Source organism: Hypanus sabinus, assembly GCF_030144855.1.
Source record: "Hypanus sabinus isolate sHypSab1 chromosome 1 unlocalized genomic scaffold, sHypSab1.hap1 SUPER_1_unloc_10, whole genome shotgun sequence".
Taxonomy (NCBI): domain Eukaryota; kingdom Metazoa; phylum Chordata; class Chondrichthyes; order Myliobatiformes; family Dasyatidae; genus Hypanus; species Hypanus sabinus.
Genome location: NW_026778904.1, coordinates 532,556 through 550,970, shown reverse-complemented (window position 1 = coordinate 550,970; position 18,415 = coordinate 532,556). Strand labels below are relative to the sequence as shown.

Below are 18,415 nucleotides of genomic sequence, written 5' to 3'. Positions count from 1 at the left end.
CTCCTCCCCCAGTACCATCACCCCACCACATCCAATCACTCCTCCCCCAGTACCATCACCCCACCACATCCAATCACTCCTCTCCCAGTACCATCACCCCACCACATCCAATCACTCCTTCCCCAGTACCATCACCCCACCACATCCAATCACTCCTCCCCCAGTACCATCACCCCACCACATCCAATCACTCCCTCCCCCAGTACCATCACCCCACCACATCCAATCACTCCCTCCCCCAGTACCATCACCCCACCACATCCAATCACTCCTTCCCCAGTACCATCACCCCACCACATCCAATCACTCCTCCCCCAGTACCATCACCCCACCACATCCAATCACTCCCTCCCCCAGTACCATCACCCCACCACATCCAATCACTCCTCTCCCAGTACCATCACCCCACCACATCCAATCACTCCCTCCCCCAGTACCATCACCCCACCACATCCAATCACTCCTCCCCCAGTACCATCACCCCACCACATCCAATCACTCCTCTCCCAGTACCATCACCCCACCACATCCAATCACTCCCTCCCCCAGTACCATCACCCCACCACATCCAATCACTCCCTCCCCCAGTACCATCACCCCACCACATCCAATCACTCCCTCCCCCAGTACCATCGCCCCACATCCAATCACTCCTCTCCCCAGTACCATCACCCCACCACATCCAATCACTCCCTCCCCCAGTACCATCACCCCACCACATCCAATCACTCCCTCCCCCAGTACCATCGCCCCACATCCAATCACTCCTCCCCCAGTACCATCACCCCACCACATCCAATCACTCCCTCCCCCAGTACCATCACCCCACCACATCCAATCACTCCCTCCCCCAGTACCATCACCCCACCACATCCAATCACTCCCTCCCCCAGTACCATCACCCCACCACATCCAATCACTCCTCCCCCAGTACCATCACCCCACCACATCCAATCACTCCTCTCCCAGTACCATCACCCCACCACATCCAATCACTCCCTCCCCCAGTACCATCACCCCACCACATCCAATCACTCCCTGCCCAGTACCATCACCCCACCACATCCAATCACTCCTCCCCCAGTACCATCACCCCACCACATCCAATCACTCCTCCCCCAGTACCATCACCCCACCACATCCAATCACTCCTTCCCCAGTACCATCACCCCACCACATCCAATCACTCCTCCCCCAGTACCATCACCCCACCACATCCAATCACTCCCTCCCCCAGTACCATCACCCCACCACATCCAATCACTCCCTCCCCCAGTACCATCACCCCACCACATCCAATCACTCCTTCCCCAGTACCATCACCCCACCACATCCAATCACTCCTCCCCCAGTACCATCACCCCACCACATCCAATCACTCCCTCCCCCAGTACCATCACCCCACCACATCCAATCACTCCTCTCCCAGTACCATCACCCCACCACATCCAATCACTCCCTCCCCCAGTACCATCACCCCACCACATCCAATCACTCCTCCCCCAGTACCATCACCCCACCACATCCAATCACTCCTCTCCCAGTACCATCACCCCACCACATCCAATCACTCCCTCCCCCAGTACCATCACCCCACCACATCCAATCACTCCCTCCCCCAGTACCATCACCCCACCACATCCAATCACTCCCTCCCCCAGTACCATCGCCCCACATCCAATCACTCCTCTCCCCAGTACCATCACCCCACCACATCCAATCACTCCCTCCCCCAGTACCATCACCCCACCACATCCAATCACTCCCTCCCCCAGTACCATCGCCCCACATCCAATCACTCCTCCCCCAGTACCATCACCCCACCACATCCAATCACTCCCTCCCCCAGTACCATCACCCCACCACATCCAATCACTCCCTCCCCCAGTACCATCACCCCACCACATCCAATCACTCCCTCCCCCAGTACCATCACCCCACCACATCCAATCACTCCTCCCCCAGTACCATCACCCCACCACATCCAATCACTCCTCTCCCAGTACCATCACCCCACCACATCCAATCACTCCCTCCCCCAGTACCATCACCCCACCACATCCAATCACTCCCTGCCCAGTACCATCACCCCACCACATCCAATCACTCCTCCCCCAGTACCATCACCCCACCACATCCAATCACTCCTCTCCCAGTACCATCACCCCACCACATCCAATCACTCCTCTCCCAGTACCATCACCCCACCACATCCAATCACTCCTCTCCCAGTACCATCACCCCACCACATCCAATCACTCCCTCCCCCAGTACCATCACCCCACCACATCCAATCACTCCCTGCCCAGTACCATCACCCCACCACATCCAATCACTCCTCCCCCAGTACCATCACCCCACCACATCCAATCACTCCCTCCCCCAGTACCATCACCCCACCACATCCAATCACTCCTCCCCCAGTACCATCACCCCACCACATCCAATCACTCCTCCCCCAGTACCATCACCCCACCACATCCAATCACTCCTCCCCCAGTACCATCACCCCACCACATCCAATCACTCCCTCCCCCAGTACCATCACCCCACCACATCCAATCACTCCCTCCCCCAGTACCATCACCCCACCACATCCAATCACTCCTCCCCCAGTACCATCACCCCACCACATCCAATCACTCCTCTCCCAGTACCATCACCCCACCACATCCAATCACTCCCTCCCCCAGTACCATCACCCCACCACATCCAATCACTCCTCTCCCAGTACCATCACCCCACCACATCCAATCACTCCTCCCCCAGTACCATCACCCCACCACATCCAATCACTCCTCCCCCAGTACCATCACCCCACCACATCCAATCACTCCTCCCCCAGTACCATCGCCTCACATCCAATCACTCCTCCCCCAGTACCATCACCCCACCACATCCAATCACTCCTCCCCCAGTACCATCACCCCACCACATCCAATCACTCCCTCCCCCAGTACCATCACCCCACCACATCCAATCACTCCTCTCCCAGTACCATCACCCCACCACATCCAATCACTCCTCTCCCAGTACCATCACCCCACCACATCCAATCACTCCCTCCCCCAGTACCATCACCCCACCACATCCAATCACTCCTCCCCCAGTACCATCACCCCACCACATCCAATCACTCCTTCCCCCAGTACCATCACCCCACCACATCCAATCACTCCCTCCCCAGTACCATCACCCCACCACATCCAATCACTCCTCCCCCAGTACCATCACCCCACCACATCCAATCACTCCTCTCCCAGTACCATCACCCCACCACATCCAATCACTCCTCCCCCAGTACCATCACCCCACCACATCCAATCACTCCTCCCCCAGTACCATCGCCCCACCACATCCAATCACTCCCTCCCCCAGTACCATCACCCCACCACATCCAATCACTCCTCCCCCAGTACCATCACCCCACCACATCCAATCACTCCTCTCCCAGTACCATCACCCCACCACATCCAATCACTCCTCCCCCAGTACCATCACCCCACCACATCCAATCACTCCTCCCCCAGTACCATCACCCCACCACATCCAATCACTCCATCCCCCAGTACCATCACCCCACCACATCCAATCACTCCTCTCCCAGTACCATCACCCCACCACATCCAATCACTCCTCCCCCAGTACCATCACCCCACCACATCCAATCACTCCATCCCCCAGTACCATCACCCCACCACATCCAATCACTCCTCCCCCAGTACCATCACCCCACCACATCCAATCACTCCCTCCCCAGTATCATCACCCCACCACATCCAATCACTCCTCCCCCAGTACCATCACCCCACCACATCCAATCACTCCTCTCCCAGTACCATCACCCCACCACATCCAATCACTCCTCTCCCAGTACCATCACCCCACCACATCCAATCACTCCTCTCCCAGTACCATCACCCCACCACATCCAATCACTCCTCCCCCAGTACCATCACCCCACCACATCCAATCACTCCCTCCCCCAGTACCATCACCCCACCACATCCAATCACTCCTCTCCCAGTACCATCACCCCACCACATCCAATCACTCCTCCCCCAGTACCATCACCCCACCACATCCAATCACTCCCTCCCCCAGTACCATCACCCCACCACATCCAATCACTCCTCCCCCAGTACCATCACCCCACCACATCCAATCACTCCTCTCCCAGTACCATCACCCCACCACATCCAATCACTCCTCTCCCAGTACCATCACCCCACCACATCCAATCACTCCCTCCCACAGTACCATCACCCCACCACATCCAATCATTCCCTCCCCAGTACCATCACCCCACCACATCCAATCACTCCTTCCCCAGTACCATCACCCCACCACATCCAATCACTCCTCCCCCAGTACCATCACCCCACCACATCCAATCACTCCTTCCCCAGTACCATCACCCCACCACATCCAATCACTCCTTCCCCAGTACCATCACCCCACCACATCCAATCACTCCTCTCCCAGTACCATCACCCCACCACATCCAATCACTCCTCTCCCAGTACCATCACCCCACCACATCCAATCACTCCCTCCCCCAGTACCATCACCCCACCACATCCAATCACTCCTCCCCCAGTACCATCACCCCACCACATCCAATCACTCCTCTCCCAGTACCATCACCCCACCACATCCAATCACTCCTCCCCCAGTACCATCACCCCACCACATCCAATCACTCCTCCCCCAGTACCATCACCCCACCACATCCAATCACTCCTCCCCCAGTACCATCACCCCACCACATCCAATCACTCCTCTCCCAGTACTATCGCCCCACCACATCCAATCACTCCTCCCACAGTACCATCACCCCACCACATCCAATCACTCCCTCCCCCAGTACCATCACCCCACCACATCCAATCACTCCTCTCCCAGTACCATCACCCCACCACATCCAATCACTCCCTCCCCCAGTACCATCACCCCACCACATCCAATCACTCCTCCCACAGTACCATCACCCCACCACATCCAATCACTCCCTCCCCCAGTACCATCACCCCACCACATCCAATCACTCCTCCCACAGTACCATCACCCCACCACATCCAATCACTCCCTCCCCCAGTACCATCACCCCACCACATCCAATCACTCCCTCCCCCAGTACCATCGCCCCACCACATCCAATCACTCCCTCCCCCAGTACCATCGCCCCACCACATCCAATCACTCCTCCCCCAGTACCATCACCCCACCACATCCAATCACTCCTCTCCCAGTACCATCATCCCACCACATCCAATCACTCCTCCCCCAGTACCATCACCCCACCACATCCAATCACTCCCTCCCCCAGTACCATCACCCCACCACATCCAATCACTCCCTCCCCCAGTACCATCACCCCACCACATCCAATCACTCCCTCCCAGTACCATCACCCCACCACATCCAATCACTCCCTCCCCCAGTACCATCACCCCACCACATCCAATCACTCCTCCCCCAGTACCATCACCCCACCACATCCAATCACTCCTCCCCCAGTACCATCACCCCACCACATCCAATCACTCCCTCCCCCAGTACCATCACCCCACCACATCCAATCACTCCTCTCCCAGTACCATCACCCCACCACATCCAATCACTCCCTCCCCCAGTACCATCGCCCCACCACATCCAATCACTCCCTCCCCCTGTACCATCACCCCACCACATCCAATCACTCCTCCACCAGTACCATCACCCCACCACATCCAATCACTCCTCTCCCAGTACCATCACCCCACCACATCCAATCACTCCTCCACCAGTACCATCACCCCACCACATCCAATCACTCCTCTCCCAGTACCATCACCCCACCACATCCAATCACTCCTCTCCCAGTACCATCACCCCACCACATCCAATCACTCCCTCCCCCAGTACCATCACCCCACCACATCCAATCACTCCTCCCCCAGTACCATCACCCCACCACATCCAATCACTCCTCCCCCAGTACCATCACCCCACCACATCCAATCACTCCTCTCCCAGTACCATCACCCCACCACATCCAATCACTCCTCCCCCAGTACCATCACCCCACCACATCCAATCACTCCTCTCCCAGTACCATCACCCCACCACATCCAATCACTCCTCCCCCAGTACCATCACCCCACCACATCCAATCACTCCTCCCCCAGTACCATCACCCCACCACATCCAATCACTCCCTCCCCAGTACCATCACCCCACCACATCCAATCACTCCCTCCCCAGTACCATCACCCCACCACATCCAATCACTCCTCTCCCAGTACCATCACCCCACCACATCCAATCACTCCTCTCCCAGTACCATCACCCCACCACATCCAATCACTCCTCCCCCAGTACCATCACCCCACCACATCCAATCACTCCCTCCCCAGTACCATCACCCCACCACATCCAATCACTCCCTCCCCCAGTACCATCACCCCACCACATCCAATCACTCCTCCCCCAGTACCATCACCCCACCACATCCAATCACTCCTCCCCCAGTACCATCACCCCACCACATCCAATCACTCCTTCCCCAGTACCATCACCCCACCACATCCAATCACTCCTCCCCCAGTACCATCACCCCACCACATCCAATCACTCCCTCCCCCAGTACCATCACCCCACCACATCCAATCACTCCTCTCCCAGTACCATCACCCCACCACATCCAATCACTCCCTCCCCAGTACCATCACCCCACCACATCCAATCACTCCCTCCCCCAGTACCATCACCCCACCACATCCAATCACTCCCTCCCCCAGTACCATCACCCCACCACATCCAATCACTCCCTCCCCCAGTACCATCACCCCACCACATCCAATCACTCCCACCCCCAGTACCATCACCCCACCACATCCAATCACTCCCACCCCCAGTACCATCACCCCACCACATCCAATCACTCCCTCCCCCAGTACCATCACCCCACCACATCCAATCACTCCTCTCCCAGTACCATCACCCCACCACATCCAATCACTCCTCCCCAGTACCATCACCCCACCACATCCAATCACTCCACCCCCAGTACCATCACCCCACCACATCCAATCACTCCCTCCCCCAGTACCATCACCCCACCACATCCAATCACTCCTCTCCCAGTACCATCACCCCACCACATCCAATCACTCCCTTCCCCAGTACCATCACCCCACCACATCCAATCACTCCTCCCCCAGTACCATCACCCCACCACATCCAATCACTCCTCTCCCAGTACTATCGCCCCACCACATCCAATCACTCCCTCCCCCAGTACCATCACCCCACCACATCCAATCACTCCCTCCCCCAGTACCATCACCCCACCACATCCAATCACTCCTCTCCCAGTACCATCACCCCACCACATCCAATCACTCCTCCCCCAGTACCATCACCCCACCACATCCAATCACTCCTCTCCCAGTACCATCACCCCACCACATCCAATCACTCCTCTCCCAGTACCATCACCCCACCACATCCAATCACTCCTCCCCCAGTACCATCACCCCACCACATCCAATCACTCCACCCCCAGTACCATCACCCCACCACATCCAATCACTCCTCCCCCAGTACCATCACCCCACCACATCCAATCACTCCTCCCCCAGTACCATCACCCCACCACATCCAATCACTCCCTCCCCAGTACCATCACCCCACCACATCCAATCACTCCTCCCCCAGTACCATCACCCCACCACATCCAATCACTCCTCTCCCAGTACCATCACCCCACCACATCCAATCACTCCTCCCCCAGTACCATCACCCCACCACATCCAATCACTCCTCCCCCAGTACCATCACCCCACCACATCCAATCACTCCCTCCCCCAGTACCATCACCCCACCACATCCAATCACTCCCTCCCCCAGTACCATCGCCCCACCACATCCAATCACTCCTCTCCCAGTACCATCACCCCACCACATCCAATCACTCCCTCCCCAGTACCATCACCCCACCACATCCAATCACTCCTCTCCCAGTACCATCACCCCACCACATCCAATCACTCCTTCCCCAGTACCATCACCCCACCACATCCAATCACTCCACCCCCAGTACCATCACCCCACCACATCCAATCACTCCTTCCCCAGTACCATCACCCCACCACATCCAATCACTCCTTCCCCAGTACCATCACCCCACCACATCCAATCACTCCTCCCCCAGTACCATCACCCCACCACATCCAATCACTCCTTCCCCAGTACCATCACCCCATCACATCCAATCACTCCTCCCCCAGTACCATCGCCCCACCACATCCAATCACTCCCTCCCCCAGTACCATCACCCCACCACATCCAATCACTCCTCCCCCAGTACCATCACCCCACCACATCCAATCAGTCCTCTCCCAGTACCATCACCCCACCACATCCAATCACTCCTCCCCCAGTACCATCGCCCCACCACATCCAATCACTCCCTCCCCAGTACCATCACCCCACCACATCCAATCACTCCTCCCCCAGTACCATCACCCCACCACATCCAATCACTCCTTCCCCCAGTATCATCACCCCACCACATCCAATCACTCCTCCCCCAGTACCATCACCCCACCACATCCAATCACTCCTTCCCCAGTACCATCACCCCACCACATCCAATCACTCCTTCCCCAGTACCATCACCCCACCACATCCAATCACTCCCTCCCCAGTACCATCACCCCACCACATCCAATCACTCCTCCCCCAGTACCATCACCCCACCACATCCAATCACTCCTCTCCCAGTACCATCACCCCACCACATCCAATCACTCCTCCCCCAGTACCATCACCCCACCACATCCAATCACTCCTCTCCCAGTACCATCACCCCACCACATCCAATCACTCCTCTCCCAGTACCATCACCCCACCACATCCAATCACTCCCTCCCCCAGTACCATCACCCCACCACATCCAATCACTCCTCCCCCAGTACCATCACCCCACCACATCCAATCACTCCTTCCCTTGCCCACAGGGGATGTCACTGGTCATCAAAAGTCAAAAGTCACCCACACCCAATTACCACCTCCCCTCCCCAGTTCCCCGTTCCCCACCCACAACTATTCACCCCTTCTCCCTCCCCACAGTTCCCGCATTACCCACCCACATCCAATTACCACCTCCCCTCGCCACAGTACTGTTCACTTCCCACATCCAATCATCCTGCTCCCTCCCAACAGTACTGTTCCCCACACCTGATCATGTCCTTATTGCACACATTCGACTTTGTCATCCCCCTCTGCCTCGGCTGACTAACCCCATGTGACCTTCCACCCACTGCAGGACGCTGCCCTGAATCCCTATGTCAGGGTGTTGGGCAAGCTCAGGCTTTTGTGTTTGGAGCAAAGGAGGATGAGAAAAGATGTAGGTGCACACAATGATCAGATTCATCGATAGTGACCAGTCTGTGTCTTTATCCCCCCAAAGCTGAACTGGCTAATAGAAGAGAGCAAAATATTTTTGTCTGCAAATATAGTGGGGGATGTCAGAGGTTGTGGTTTTTTAATTTCCAGACTGGTAGGTGTAGGGAATGCACTGACAGGGTGGTGACAGGCTTCAATGACAGAGATATTCGAGAGACTCTAAGAAAGGCAGATGAATTAAAGGTGTTCTCCATGTGGGGGGGGGGGAAGAAGAGTTAGATTGATCTTGGAGTAGCTTTGAGTGTTGGCACAACATCACGTGATGAAAGGCCTGTATTGTACTATGTTCCTCACATTACCATCTCACTCCATTTCCTACCTTCCCCACATTCGATCATTTTCCCAGCCTTCCCTCCCTGAACCACATTTTACCCCACTGATCACCCACCCCCATCCAATCACTCATCTTCTGCCCAGACATGAACCACCTGATCACCTGCCCCTTCCCGTTCCAACTCCAACATCCTATATCTCCCCTAACCAGCAAGCATACATGTGGTCACCTCCACTCGCCCTCATATTCCCCCTTCTGCTTTCTGGGCTTGTCCCCACCAGCACCCTGCCCACTCCCAGCCACCACACACTCACCAATCAGTGCTTCCTGAGCAAAGTATTTCACGTCTATATCCTGGTCTCGCCATAACTTGTCCAGCACCATCTTAACATCATTTTGTAGTGTGCTGTGTCATCAAAGAAAAATAATCAGGGCTTAAAGCAGCTTCTTGTAACAAGTTCTCATATCATTTAGAGACATACAGCACAGAAACAGGCCCGTTAGCCTAACTGGTTCATGTGGACCACAGCATTCCCTCCTGGCCCCAGCTGCCTGCATTCAGCCCATAACACTTCAAACTCCTGCCCTAAATGTACCTATCCAAATACCTCTTAAATGTTGCAATTGTATACTCCTTCAGCACTTTTGCTGGCAGTTCATTTGAGGTACGATGAATAAAGATGTTCCCTCTTGATCTCTTTTAACTGTCACCCTTCTTATACACTCGCAACAAACATGACCAAGTATTGCAGCTGTTGCAACATTGGTGAGACATATTGCTATCACAAACACTCCTGAAAATACAACTACTTTATTATGAGTGCACACAATATGCTATGTGTGTACAGCATGCACATCAATGTGATCGCAAATCGATATACGCAATGTACAGAACGGAGTGTGTGTGTCCCACTGTAACCTACGATGACCCTCTATACTATACTCAACTCCAACAGCCTTCAAGTCATCCACTCTTCCACTTCCTTATCAAAGTCATTTACAAAAATCAAGAAGAGAAAGGTCCTAGAACATCCCTGCGAAATACCACTGGTCACCAAATACTGTATACTCCATCTACTACCTGCTGTAAGGTAACGCCTTACTAAAATCCATATACAACACTTCCACTCTTCTACCTTCATGAATATGTCTTGTCACAAAATTCAATCACACTCTGGAGGCTATACTAAGTACAGCCTGAATACAAAGGTTTACCGCAAGAGGCGGCTAGGAGAGAGCAGGTGGCAGCCCCTGGTGTGTGGGATCTCTCGCAGGGCCGGTGTCTAACGGATGGCTGGGATCCAGTAGGGGGACTGGGCTGATGATCTGCAGAGAGAGCCAGAGCCAAGGGAAGGAGCACTTTTCTAATCTTCTGGCTGGGCCTCGACTCGCCATGCACGAGGGACGGAGGTGGAGGTGGAGGGGAGGAGCAGGGCTCTACTTGCTTTTTGTCAAGGGTAGGCCCAATCATCTGGAGCGTCTTGGCCACGTTGAAGCGGACATTGGCTACAGCATCGCTGGACATTCGCAGGACGGTAGGCAGCATCAGCTTGGTGGTGATGTCCTTCCCACACACGTCGTACAGAACCTGGACAGGAGGCAGAAGAGATTGACTAACCCTTTCCAGGTGAGGGATCCGAGTGTGATCATGTGACAGAGGAGATAGTACCGAGGGGTCAGGAAGGGCACAAAGCTAGTTCAGTACTTATGATTGTGAAGTATTATGCTTTGGTACGAAGTGTGAAAGGAGGCTTGCTGCCTGAGATAAAGAATCTTCTGTCGACAAGAAACGAGGAGCATGAAGAACTCTCAGATGGTGCGTGGCTAGTGGATTTAGGTTTTCTGACAGATTGAATGGCTAAATTAAAAGCACTTAACAACAAGCTCATGGGAAAAGACCGACACCTGCCCCACATGATAAGAGCAGTAAATGAGCTTAAGGCCAAGCTCGGTGTTCGGATTTCAAATTTAAAAAATGGGAGGCTGACACACTTTCCCAACTTGGAGAAAATGTTACAGGCTATCAAGGAAAAAAATTACTTTTCGCCCTGAGCAGTACTGTGCTTACCTAGACAAACTGGCAATAGAGTTTGATTGGCGTTTTGGGCAGTTAATCGTCATGAAAGATATTGCGCCATTTATTTCAAACCCATTTCTGCCGATCGATATAGAACAGATAGCAGCTAAATTCCAGCAAGTATTTGGTGTGCCAAGTGATACTGAAATGGAAATAACTGATTTGCAAAATGACATCGAGCTTAAAGCAAGATGAAGGGACGGTGACTTTTGGGGGCTTGGCAGCAGGGAGGAGTCTCCTCATCTCACCACAGGTGCACTAAAAGTCAGTGCCTACTTCGGTCAACTTATCTGCGTGAAATCGCATTTTTACAAATGAAAATGATTAAATCTAAGTACAGGAGCTATCTTACTGACAGAAATCTCACAGACTGTCTCAGACTGGCTGTCTGTAGTTATGAGCCAAATTTCAGGAAACTAGCAGAAAGTATTCAGCCCCAGTCATCACACTGAGCGCAGCAATTAATTTTTATTCATTTATTTTTTGTGTTGAAATAAAATTAAATAATGAAACTATGGCCTGTTTGACATGCTAGTTACAGTGTTTTCTTGGTTGAATTAATTTGTAAGTTTGACCATTTCATTATCATGCTGTGCTCCATCAGCACCAGAAAAGATGGGGGCAGAAGCCAAAACAGAAGGGTAAGGGAGGAGAAGGATCTGGCAGGTGATAGGTGAATACTGGTGAAAGGGTGAAGGGCAGGAAAGTGGAGAACATCATTCTAATAGGATAGATTCTGGCACCTCTGTGCGTGGTTCACTTAAAATGGTTGAGACAGCTTCAGGATCCTGAGCTTTGTATAGGCAGAGAACAGGAAAACAATGAAGATTTTTTTTCTAAATTGTGCTTCATCTACAACTGCAGCATATGGCCCGAACTGGGGACCACACTTCTGGCGAGCTGAGTAGGCATTGAGAAGAGACTGACTGCAATGACTGCAGTGATGAGGGACTTTAATGATGTGGGTACATTACAGAACCTGGGGTTGCTCTTTGTTCGAGCAGAGGGAACTTAACAGAGGAATTAGAAACAGATTTCTAAGGCACAGTATCATGACCTTCCGCACACTCGTTCACGATAACCAAGCTGCCTCCTATTTACCTGAAGTTGTCATATATCCCTCTAAACCTTTCCTATGTACCTGTTCATAGCTTTTCACTGATGCAATTGTCCCCATCACCACTACTTCCTCTGGCAGATTGTGCCACATACCCACCATCCACTGGATGATAAAATTGCTCCTCAGATTCCCTTTAGATCTCACTCCTACTACCTCTTTACCAAGGGAAAAGACTGTGACCATCCACCTTATCTGTGCCCCTTATAATTTTTGTATACTACTGCGTGCATAATAAAATTGCTCTGTTGAAGTTTACCTTAACCCTCTAGATTTAGGCTACCCTACCTTGGGGAATGATCAGAGGTACAGTCATCATCAGAGACATCAAGGGCTTGAGGGGATGCAGGAGATTTCCAAAGATACCAGAGATAAATAATGCAGCGTTCTGACCGGAAACGTTAATGATGCCTTCCATGGATTATCCTTTTTTCCAGACGTTACCAGGGGTAAAGAACTCCAGCACTGTGGAGATCCTAGAATTGCTGTGGGTGGGTCAAAGGGCTGGCCAGGTAAAAGGGTCATAGACTGAGTTGTGCATTGTGCAGGTTAAAGGGACAGACTGAGTTGTGCACTGTGCAGGTTAAAGGGACAGACTGAGTTGTGCACTGTGCAGGTTAAAGGGACATAGACTGACAGACTGAGTTGTGCATTGTGCAGGTTAAAGGGACATAGACTGGGTTGTGCATTGTGCAGGTTAAAGGGACATAGACTGAGTTGTGCATTGTGCAGGTTAAAGGGACATAGAGTGAGTTGTGCATTGTGCAGGTTAAAGGGACACAGACTGAGTTGTGCATTCTGCAGGTTAAAGGAACATAGACTGAGTTCTGCATTGTGCAGGTTAAAGGGACATAGACTGAGTTGTGCATTGTGCAGGTTAAAGGGACATAGACTGAGTTGTGCATTGTGCAGGTTAAAGGGACATAGACTGAGTTGTGCATTGTGCAGGTTAAAGGGACACAGACTGAGTTGTGCATTCTGCAGGTTAAAGGAACATAGACTGAGTTCTGCATTGTGCAGGTTAAAGGGACATAGACTGAGTTGTGCATTGTGCAGGTTAAAGGGACATAGACTGAGTTGTGTATTGTGCAGGTTAAAGGGACACAGACTGAGTTGTGTATTGTGCAGGTTAAAGGGACATAGCCTGACAGACTGAGTTGTGCATTGTGCAGGTTAAAGGGACATAGACTGAGTTGTGCATTGTGCAGGTTAAAGGGACACAGACTGAGTTGTGTATTGTGCAGGTTAAAGGGACATAGCCTGACAGACTGAGTTATGCATTGTGCAGGTTAAACGGACATAGACTGAGTTGTGCATTGTGCAGGTTAAAGGGACATAGACTGAGTTGTGCATTGTGCAGGTTAAAGGGACATAGACTGAGTTGTGCATTGTGCAGGTTAAAGGGACATAGACTGAGTTGTGCATTGTGTAAGTTAAAGGGACATAGACTGACAGACTGAGTTATGCATTGTGCAGGTTAAAGGGACATAGACTGAGTTGTGCATTGTGCAGGTTAAAGGGACATAGACTGAGTTGTGCATTGTGCAGGTTAAAGGGACATAGACTGGGTTGTGCATTGTGCAGGTTAAAGGGACATAGACTGAGTTGTGCATTGTGCAGGTTAAAGGGACATAGAGTGAGTTGTGCATTGTGCAGGTTAAAGGGACATAGAGTGAGTTGTGCATTGTGCAGGTTAAAGGGACACACACTGAGTTGTGCATACTGCAGGTTAAAGGAACATAGACTGAGTTGTGCATTGTGCAGGTTAAAGGGACATAGAGTGAGTTGTGCATTGTGCAGGTTAAAGGGACATAGACCGAGTTGTGCATTGTGCAGGTTAAAGGGACGTAGACTGAGTTGTGCATTGTGCAGGTTAAAGGGAAGTAGACTGAGTTGTGCATTGTGCAGGTTAAAGGGACATAGACTGAGTTGTGCATTGTGCAGGTTAAAGGGAAGTAGACTGAGTTGTGCATTGTGCAGGTTAAAGGGACATAGACTGAGTTGTGCATTGTGCAGGTTAAAGGGACATAGACTGAGTTGTGCAGTGTGCAGGTTAAAGGGAAGTAGACTGAGTTGTGCAGTGTGCAGGTTAAAGGGACGTAGACTGAGTTGAGCACTGTGCAGGTTAAAGGGACGTAGACTGAGTTGTGCATTGTGCAGGTTAAAGGGACGTAGACTGAGTTGTGCACTGTGCAGGTTAAAGGGACCTAGACTGAGTTCTGCATTGTGCAGGTTAAAGGGACATAGACTGAGTTGTGCATTGTGCAGGTTAAAGGGACATAGACTGAGTTGTGCAATGTGCAGGTTAAAGGGAGATAGACTGAGTTGTGCACTGCGCAGGTTAAACGGACATAGACTGAGTTGTGCATTGTGCAGGTTAAAGGGACATAGACTGAGTTGTGCACTGTGCAGGTTAAAGGGACATAGACTGAGTTGTGCATTGTGCAGGTTAAAGGGACACAGACTGAGTTGTGCATTCTGCAGGTTAAAGGGACATAGACTGAGTTATGCACTGTGTAGGTTAAAGGGACATAGACTGAGTTGTGCATTGTGCAGGTTAAAGGGACACAGACTGAGTTGTGCATTCTGCAGGTTAAAGGAACATAGACTGAGTTCTGCATTGTGCAGGTTAAAGGGACATAGACTGAGTTGTGCATTGTGCAGGTTAAAGGGACATAGACTGACAGATTGATTTGTGCACTGTGCAGGTTAAAGGGACATTGAGTTGTGCATTGTGTTGGTTAAAGGGACACAGACTGAGTAGTGCAATGTGCAGGTTAAAGGGACATACACTGAGTTGTGCATTGTGCAAGTTAAAGGGACATAGCCTGACAGACTGAGTTATGCATTGTGCAGGTTAAACGGACATAGACTGAGTTGTGCATTGAGCAGGTTAAAGGGACACAGACTGAGTAGTGCAATGTGCAGGTTAAAGGGACACAGACTGAGTTGTGTATTGTGCAGGTTAAAGGAACATAGACTGACAGACTGAGTTATGCATTGTGCTGGTTAAAGGGACATAGACTGAGTTGTGCATTGTGCAGGTTAAAGGGACATAGACTGAGTTGTGCATTGTGCAGGTTAAAGGGACATAGACTGAGTTGTGCATTGTGCAGGTTAAAGGGACATAGACTGAGTTGTGCAGTGTGCAAGTTAAAGGGACATAGACTGACAGACTGAGTTATGCATTGTGCAGGTTAAAAGAACATAGACTGAGTTGTGCACTGTGTAGGTTAAAGGGACATTGACTGAGTTGTGCACTGTGCAGGTTAAAGGGACATAGACCGAGTTGTGCAGTGTGCAGGTTAAAGGGACGTAGACTGAGTTGTGCAGTGTGCAGGTTAAAGGGACGTAGACTGAGTTGTGCACTGTGCAGGTTAAAGGGACGTAGACTGAGTTGTGCACTATGCAGGTTAAAGGGACATAGACTGAGTTGTGCATTGTGCAGGTTAAAGGGACTTAGACTGAGTTCTGCATTGTGCAGGTTAAAGGGACATAGACTGAGTTGTGCATTGTGCAGGTTAAAGGGACGTAGACTGAGTTGTGCACTGTGCAGGTTAAAGGGACCTAGACTGAGTTCTGCATTGTGCAGGTTAAAGGGACATAGACTGAGTTGTGCATTGTGCAGGTTAAAGGGACATAGACTGAGTTGTGCACTGCGCAGGTTAAACGGACATAGACTGAGTTGTGCATTGTGCAGGTTAAAGGGACATAGACTGAGTTGTGCACTGTGCAGGTTAAAGGGACATAGTCTGACAGACTGATTTGTGCAATGTGCAGGTTAAAAGAACATAGACTGAGTTGTGCACTGTCCAGGTTAAAGGGACATTGAGTTGTGCATTGTGCAGGTTAAAGGGACACAGACTGACAGACTGAGTTATGCATTGTGCAGGTTAAAGGAACACAGACTGAGTTGTGCATTGTGCAAGTTAAAGGGACATAGACTGACAGACTGAGTTATGCATTGTGCAGGTTAAAGGGACATAGACTGAGTTGTGCATTGTGCAGGTTAAAGGGACAGACTGAGTTGTGCACTGTGCAGGTTAAAGGGACAAAGACTGAGTTGTGCACTGTGCAGGTTAAAGGGACATAGACTGAGTTGTGCACTGTGCAGGTTAAAGGGACATAGACTGAGTTATGCACTGTGCAGGTTAAAGGGACATAGACTGAGTTGTGCACTGTGCAGGTTAAAAAGACACAGACTGAGTTGTGCATTGTGCAGGTTAAAGGGACATAGACTGAGTTGTGCACTGTGCAGGTTAAAGGGACATAGACTGACAGACTGATTTGTGCAATGTGCAGGTTAAACGGACATAGACTGAGTTGTGCATTGTGGAGGTTAAAGGGACATAGAGTGAGTTGTGCATTGTGCAGGTTAAAGGGACACAGACTGAGTTGTGCATACTGCAGGTTAAAGGAACATAGACTGAGTTGTGCATTGTGCAGGTTAAAGGGACATAGAGTGAGTTGTGCATTGTGCAGGTTAAAGGGACGTAGACTGAGTTGTGCATTGTGCAGGTTAAAGGGTCATAGACTGAGTTGTGCACTGTGCAGGTTAAAGGGACGTAGACTGAGTTGTGCACTGTGCAGGTTAAAGGGACCTAGACTGAGTTCTGCATTGTGCAGGTTAAAGGGACATAGACTGAGTTGTGCAATGTGCAGGTTAAAGGGACATAGACTGAGTTGTGCACTGCGCAGGTTAAACGGACATAGACTGAGTTGTGCATTGTGCAGGTTAAAGGGACATAGACTGAGTTGTGCATTGTGCAGGTTAAAGGGACATAGACTGAGTTGTGCATTGTGCAGGTTAAAGGGACATAGACTGACAGACTGATTTGTGCAATGTGCAGGTTAAAAGAACATAGCATGAGTTGTGCACTGTGCAGGTTAAAGGGACATTGAGTTGTGCATTGTGTTGGTTAAAGGGACACAGACTGAGTAGTGCAATGTGCAGGTTAAAGGGACATACACTGAGTTGTGCATTGTGCAAGTTAAAGGGACATAGCCTGACAGACTGAGTTATGCATTGTGCAGGTTAAACGGACATAGACTGAGTTGTGCATTGAGCAGGTTAAAGGGACACAGATTGAGTAGTGCAATGTGCAGGTTAAAGGGACACAGACTGAGTTGTGTATTGTGCAGGTTAAAGGAACATAGACTGACAGACTGAGTTATGCATTGTGCTGGTTAAAGGGACATAGACTGAGTTGTGCATTGTGCAGGTTAAAGGGACATAGACTGAGTTGTGCATTGTGCAGGTTAAAGGGACATAGACTGAGTTGTGCATTGTGCAGGTTAAAGGGACATAGACTGAGTTGTGCAGTGTGCAAGTTAAAGGGACATAGACTGACAGACTGAGTTATGCATTGTGCAGGTTAAAGGGACATAGACTGAGTTGTGCATTGTGCAGGTTAAAGGGACATAGACTGAGTTGTGCATTGTGCAGGTTAAAGAGACATAGACTGAGTTGTGCATTGTGCAGGTTAAAGGGACA

General features: G+C 51.3%; 1 protein-coding gene across 3 annotated transcripts in view; it reads right to left on the bottom strand.

Moving 5' to 3' along the window:
* LOC132385373 (serine/threonine-protein phosphatase 2A 65 kDa regulatory subunit A alpha isoform-like) overlaps positions 1 to 18,415 on the bottom strand; it is a 150,829-nt gene that overhangs the window by 10,880 nt on the left and 121,534 nt on the right. The window contains exons 13-14 of one of the 3 annotated variants that reach the window (XM_059957407.1): positions 11,173 to 11,315; positions 10,042 to 10,133 (exon numbers count right to left, since the gene is read on the bottom strand). In XM_059957407.1, the coding sequence (XP_059813390.1) occupies positions 10,042 to 10,133; positions 11,173 to 11,315 (235 nt within the window). The remainder of the gene's footprint in view (positions 1 to 10,041; positions 10,134 to 11,172; positions 11,316 to 18,415) is intronic. The other 2 variants (XR_009509171.1, XM_059957406.1) reach the window with 2 other exon arrangements.